The sequence below is a fragment of the Betta splendens genome, chromosome 17 (assembly GCF_900634795.4).
Source record: "Betta splendens chromosome 17, fBetSpl5.4, whole genome shotgun sequence".
In the NCBI taxonomy this organism is placed as follows: Eukaryota; Metazoa; Chordata; class Actinopteri; order Anabantiformes; family Osphronemidae; genus Betta; species Betta splendens.
This window is the reverse complement of record NC_040897.2, coordinates 4,939,171-4,944,937: the sequence shown is the minus strand read 5'-3', so window position 1 is coordinate 4,944,937 and position 5,767 is coordinate 4,939,171. Positions and strand designations below refer to the sequence as shown.

At 53.7% G+C, this 5,767-nt stretch overlaps 1 protein-coding gene across 1 annotated transcript; it reads left to right on the top strand.

Moving 5' to 3' along the window:
* The first annotated feature begins 281 nt into the window (after positions 1–281).
* On the top strand, positions 282–4,642 carry LOC114844926 (protocadherin-8-like). The gene is made up of 3 exons (XM_029132621.3): positions 282–3,351; positions 3,470–3,695; positions 3,790–4,642. The coding sequence occupies exons 1-3, from the start codon at positions 895–897 to the stop codon at positions 4,140–4,142; spliced, it is 3,036 nt and encodes a 1,011-aa protein (XP_028988454.1). The 5' UTR covers positions 282–894; the 3' UTR covers positions 4,143–4,642.
* Positions 4,643–5,767: the final 1,125 nt, after the last annotated feature.

The following is a 5,767-nucleotide window of genomic DNA, read 5'->3' as shown; positions in this document are numbered from 1 at the left end:
AGGGGGTGAATAATAGAAGCCAGAGCGATTTTAAAGAACTTAATGAAAATAAACGGAGCAATAAAATGATGCAATTACAACCAGTTACGCCACATGCTTCTGTCTGAGGTTCTGTCTGGCTGTCTAGTGTTCAGCGTGCTCAGCATTATAGGTTTTTTAAAATAGTAATATGAAATCTTATATGTCTGGATGAGAGGAGCAGGACAGAGGCGAGGTCAGCTGAACTGTGTCTGCCAGTAGCTGCCGTCACTCCGATGGGCTGCGGAGAGCACCCACGCACGCGTGCGGGCGTCCAACCCAGGAGTTTGAGCATAAATCTCTTTACACTGAAAGCATGTATAGGGTATTTCATCCTGAGCGCACACTCCCATCCCGATGCTTTGTCCTCTAGCTCAGGGACACTGCGCATCTCTGTGCTTCACCCCCCCACGCGTCGGTGCGCAGACTCATTTAACAGCCCGAGGAACATAAACAAGCAACGGAAACTATAGCTGTATTAAATCAAGCCCCGCGTTTAGCCCACATATTGGGTGCCAAGCCTCTCCGCACAGTCCAGGAATCTCTAAACAGGGTTTAGAGGTCTTTCAGAAGTCCCCCTTTTCCCCCCCTCTCAAAGCCCGGATTGGTCACAGCGCGGCTCATTTGCATGCCTCGCCGTATAAACCCTCCTGCAGACACTGCAGCCCTCTTGCGCTGAGAGAGCAGCACACCTCCAGTAGAGAGCGAGCGGAGCGCATTCAGAGCGCGCGCTGAAAGACATATGGAATATTTATTACTCGCATTAAACTGAGAAGCGGCGACAGCAACGTCGGTAAAGTGGTCGTTTTTGGCACGTGCCCTTGTTGAAACTCTAAACTGGACACATTTCTGTTGTTTTGGAGTGAAGGTGTTAAGATGGGAGAAACTGGGTGGAACGGGCTGTTGGTGCTCGTGTGCGTATCTTTGGCAAGCCTGGCTGTTGCCACACAGGGAAAAACGATGAAATATCAGACATTTGAGGAAGACGCACCGGGGACAGTGATTGGAAACTTGGCCAAGGACATCTCATCGGCTCCTTCTTTGTCGGGAGGCTCCAGGACTAATTTCAGGATGATGAAACAGTTCAACTCCTCTTTCATTCGTCTCAGGGAGAGCGACGGGCAGCTGACCATAGGGGAGAGGATAGACAGAGAGCGGATCTGTAAACACACCCTGCACTGTCTCATCGCTTTCGACGTGGTCAGCTTCTCAAAGGAGCAGTTCAAACTCATCCACGTCGAGGTGGAGGTCAAGGACATCAACGACAACTCCCCCGAGTTTCCCCGAAAAGAGTCGAGCCTGGAGATCTCGGAGAACACAGCGGTGGGCACGCGGATCCCGCTGGACTTCGCTGTGGATGAGGATGTTGGGCTGAACTACATTCAAAGCTATCAGATCTCAGTCAACAGTCACTTTTCAATCGACGTGCTCAGCAGGGCCGACGGGGTTAAATATGCAGAGCTGGTGCTGATGAAGGAGCTGGACCGGGAGACGCAGGCGTCTTACGCGCTGGAGCTGGTCGCTATGGACGGCGGCAACCCGTCCCGCACCGGAACAACGCGCATCAACGTCAAGGTGAAAGACTACAATGACAACAGCCCGGTTTTCGACAGGAACAGCTTCTCCGTGGACCTGGCTGAGGACGCACCGGTTGGCTCCCTCTTGCTGGACCTGAACGCCGAAGACCCGGACGAAGGGCTGAATGGTGAGGTGGTGTACGGGTTCGGCAACCAGGTTCCGTCAGAAATACGACAACTCTTCAGAGTGGACAGGAAGACCGGGCGTCTCACCCTGGAGAGCCCGATCGACTTTGAAAGTAAAAACACGTACGAGTTTGACGTCCAGGCCACCGACCTGGGTCCGAACCCGAGCCCAGCCATCTGCAAAATTGTGGTGCAGGTGCAGGACGTTAACGACAACGCACCGGAAATCTCGATCACCCCCATGACGTCCATCACGGCGGGGATCGCGTACATCACGGAGGCGGCGGCCAGGGAGAGCTTCGTGGCTCTGGTTAGCACCTCGGACAGAGACTCCGGCGCTAACGGACAGGTGCACTGCACGCTGTACGGACACGACCACTTCAGGCTGCAGCAGGCGTACGAGGACAGCTTCATGATTGTGAGCACGAACCCGTTAGACCGGGAGAAAATCCCTGAATATAACCTCACAGTGGTGGCGGAGGATCTGGGCTCCCCTCCCTTCAGGACCATCACCCAGTACACCATCAGGCTGACGGATGAGAACGACAACGCTCCGGTGTTCAGTAAGCCCGTGTATGAGGTGGCCGTGGTGGAGAACAACGCACCTGGCGCGTACATCACCACGGTGGTGGCGCGGGACATGGACATGGGGTCAAATGGGAAGGTCACTTACAAACTGGCGGACACCTACTTCATGGGATCTCCAGTATCCACCTTCGTTTCGCTGGACCCGGCCAGCGGGTCGCTTTACGCGCTCAGGAGCTTCAACTATGAGGTGATGAAACAGATGGAGCTGCGCATCACGGCCAGCGACGGCGGCTCCCCGCCCCTGTCCGGCAGCGCTAACGTGTACGTGAGGATAGTGGACCAGAATGATAACGCGCCGGTCATCACCCAGCCCGCCCTTAATAACGGCTCCGCTGAAGTGCTCCTGCCCCGGGACGCACCGACCGGCTATGTCATCACCCGGGTGGAAGCGCGGGACGCAGACGAGGGCGTGAACTCAGAGTTGTCCTACGGGCTGGCCACCGGTGAACCCTCCGTGTTCTCTGTCAACAAGGCCACCGGGGAGATCTACCTCAACCAGGTGCTCAGCCACGACGTGGACGAAACCCTCAGCGTGACCGTGACGGTGAGCGACAACGGGAGGCCGGCGCTCACCTCCACCGCCACGCTCCACTTCCTCATCATCGCGGGCGCCCCGCCGAGCGACAGGACAGTGTACCAGCCGGGCAGCGGGGAGGACGTGCACGCGCAGTGGGACCTGTCGGTGGTGATTATCGTCGTGCTCGCGGGGAGCTGCACGCTCCTGCTGCTCGCCATCATCCTCATCGCCACCACCTGCAACCGGCGCAAGAGGGACAAGAGCGGGGACGACAGCGACTCGTACGGGGAGAAGGGCACGCTGGAGAGGGGCAGGAGCCACGTGGCGGACAACCCGCTGCTGCCTCTCCACGGAACCGGGTCGGGGGCGGCCTTTGACGGACACTCTTACAGCAGTCAGCCGAGCGAGTTCGCCGCGGCTCACCCGGGGGGAAGCGACATGTGTTCGGCCTCAGAGGACGGCAGCGAGGTGCCGTGCGTGTACGACTCCGACAGCAACAGCAAGCTCCGTGCCAATAAACACGAGGTGAGACTCCGCTTTGGGACACTGCGCTGCGTGGGGGGGGCGGGCGGCGCACGACAATTAGCGCTTGTAATGTGTTCACTCAGCAGACATTAACCTCTGCTTGCTTTCTCTCCTGAAGGGCTACTCCACTCTGCCGGGCTATGGGAACGCTAAGGAGGCTGTGAGGCCCATCACCATCTGGAAGGGGAACTCATACACCACAATCTCAGCCAGGGACCCGGCTTTCAGCGGCAAAGACAGCGGCAAGGGGGACAGTGACTTCAATGACAGCGACAGCGACGTCAGCGGAGACACTGGCCTGAAGAAGGATGGTGCAGTGGTTCCCCCCATGGGCGGTCAAAATGGTGAGGAGAGAAAGCGTGTCTGCGCGAAATGGTGGCAGTGAGTGATGAGTTCACTTACAGACTCTAACCCGCCTCCCTGTTGTCTCCCTTTCAGCTCTATGGGCCTGCACCAGTGAATGTAAAGTCCTGGGTCACTCGGATCGGTGCTGGAGCCCCTCGGCGGTCAGAGCCAACGCCGCTCCCTCCCCAGCCCCGACCCTCACCTCCTTCAGCAGCCTCTCCAAGACGGCGTCCCTGCCCCGGGACCCCCACCGCCGGGACAACTACTACCAGGCCCACATCCCCAAAACCGTGGGGCTGCAGAGCGTATACGAGAAGGTGCTGCACAGGGAGTACGACTACGTCCTGGTGACACCGCCCAGGCCTGTAAGGGTGCAGGAGATCAGTGACATAAGTATTCCTGTTTACACCCCCACCCCAACACACTGCCCCAACAACGACGCCTAAACTGGCACGCACCTGAGCTCACTCTTTAGCGTATTCAGAATTTTTATTTATGATTCCTTGACAATGAGAATAATGTAACTATTTGAAGTTGTTTGTTGCCGTGGGGGTGCGCTTACATGTTTATATCCTAATATTTGTGCTTTTTTTGTTTATTGTTCGAGAAACATTTGAAGTCTATTCAATCACTGAGACATGATGTTGGACACGAAATGTACCATATGCAAGTTTTGTACATAAAGAGATTTTATTTTTTATAAAAGTTATAATGAAGCAAAGAGATGTAAATAGGAATTGTAATTATGAAGCTTTAAGCATGCTGACTATTTAAAACGGCCCCAGAAACTGTGCAGTTTGGCGGCTAGTGACCCACACTGTATCAAGTTGATAATGTTGTATGAAAATACCTGGATGCAATAATAATAATAATATTAATAAATGTACAGTTTTTTTAAATATCACAATATTGTGGGGGAAAATAAACTTTGAAGTACTGTTCTGAGCGTGCGAGTCACGAGTCGTTTGAGACCTTTGCTGAATGCCTCGCAGGAGACTCAGCCCGGTCCGTCATTATAACACGAGCCAACAGGCGTCGCTGTTATTGCAGCAGTGAGTCTGTCCTTGCAGTCCACGGAGGAAGGTCAGCTCGCGTCTGTCTTTGTGTGACTGCGATGTTGCTGGTGAGACGCCAAAGAAGCCGCCGAGCGAGATCCCCCCGACGTCTCACGCATATCAAGAGCGACCAGCGCCACTTACATTCTTTTCATTTCCGTTCATCTGTTGAGCTAGTTTTTGTTCCTGGCACGGTAAAACAACGATTAAAGGACGTTCTCAGGTCTCCCTTATGCAAATCAATATCTGCTCTGTGCGCACGGACGAGCCCAAAGGCTTAATGAAGGTGACCGTGCGTAAAAGCGCATTAAGTGTCCGCCTCAAGAAAAGATGAAATGCGCAGAAAGACGCCAATAAGAGTGTTTAATGGTCATCCAAAACAGGTTTGAAAAGAGTAGTGAAGGAATCATTCTGCTACTCTGTCAGGATGTTTTTGTCTGTGTGCCAACTGCTCACCGTGCGCCTCTTACGTAACCATCCCATTATCATTCATGGATTCGGCGCACTTTTAATAACAACTATAGTTCTGGACCCGGATTTAGAGGACACAGAGAAAGTAAGGGGGAGGTTTCTACAAAGTCATGTAAATATACATTCTCAGGGAAGAAGAAATAACGAGACATTCCGCCAGAGTCACCTTTGACCCGCAACAAAGAGCGAGGGGGGGGGGGGGGTTGTGTTGACCTCACTCCTTCCTCGTCTCCTCCTATGAACAGAACGTATAGGCACGGAGGCCGCCGCGAAACGCGGTTCTGAGGATCAGAGCAGGAATCAGGCTCATGTAAGTTGGATGAGCCGCCTATATGATCTTCAAAGGGAAAAAATGATGAATAGTTTTTTTCCCTGAAACAAAGCACAACCTCAAGCTTAAATTAGCGAGAGAGCTGATAATGCGGCGCTCATCAACTGGAGGTTATATTGCACCTCTTAATTAGAAGTCACAACACGTTCAAGTGATCGTCCTCCTCAAAGAAAAAATGTGTACGTGTCTGTGTGTGTGTGTGAGAGAGAGAGAG

Excerpts from the sequence above, each read along its gene's own strand:
- LOC114844926 (XM_029132621.3), top strand. The coding sequence starts at position 895 with ATGGGAGAAACTGGGTGGAACGGGCTGTTGGTGCTCGTGTGCGTATCT. Across the intron at positions 3,352-3,469 it reads TCCGTGCCAATAAACACGAG|GGCTACTCCACTCTGCCGGG; the intron begins GTGAGACTCCGC and ends TCTCTCCTGAAG. Across the intron at positions 3,696-3,789 it reads CCCCATGGGCGGTCAAAATG|CTCTATGGGCCTGCACCAGT; the intron begins GTGAGGAGAGAA and ends TCTCCCTTTCAG.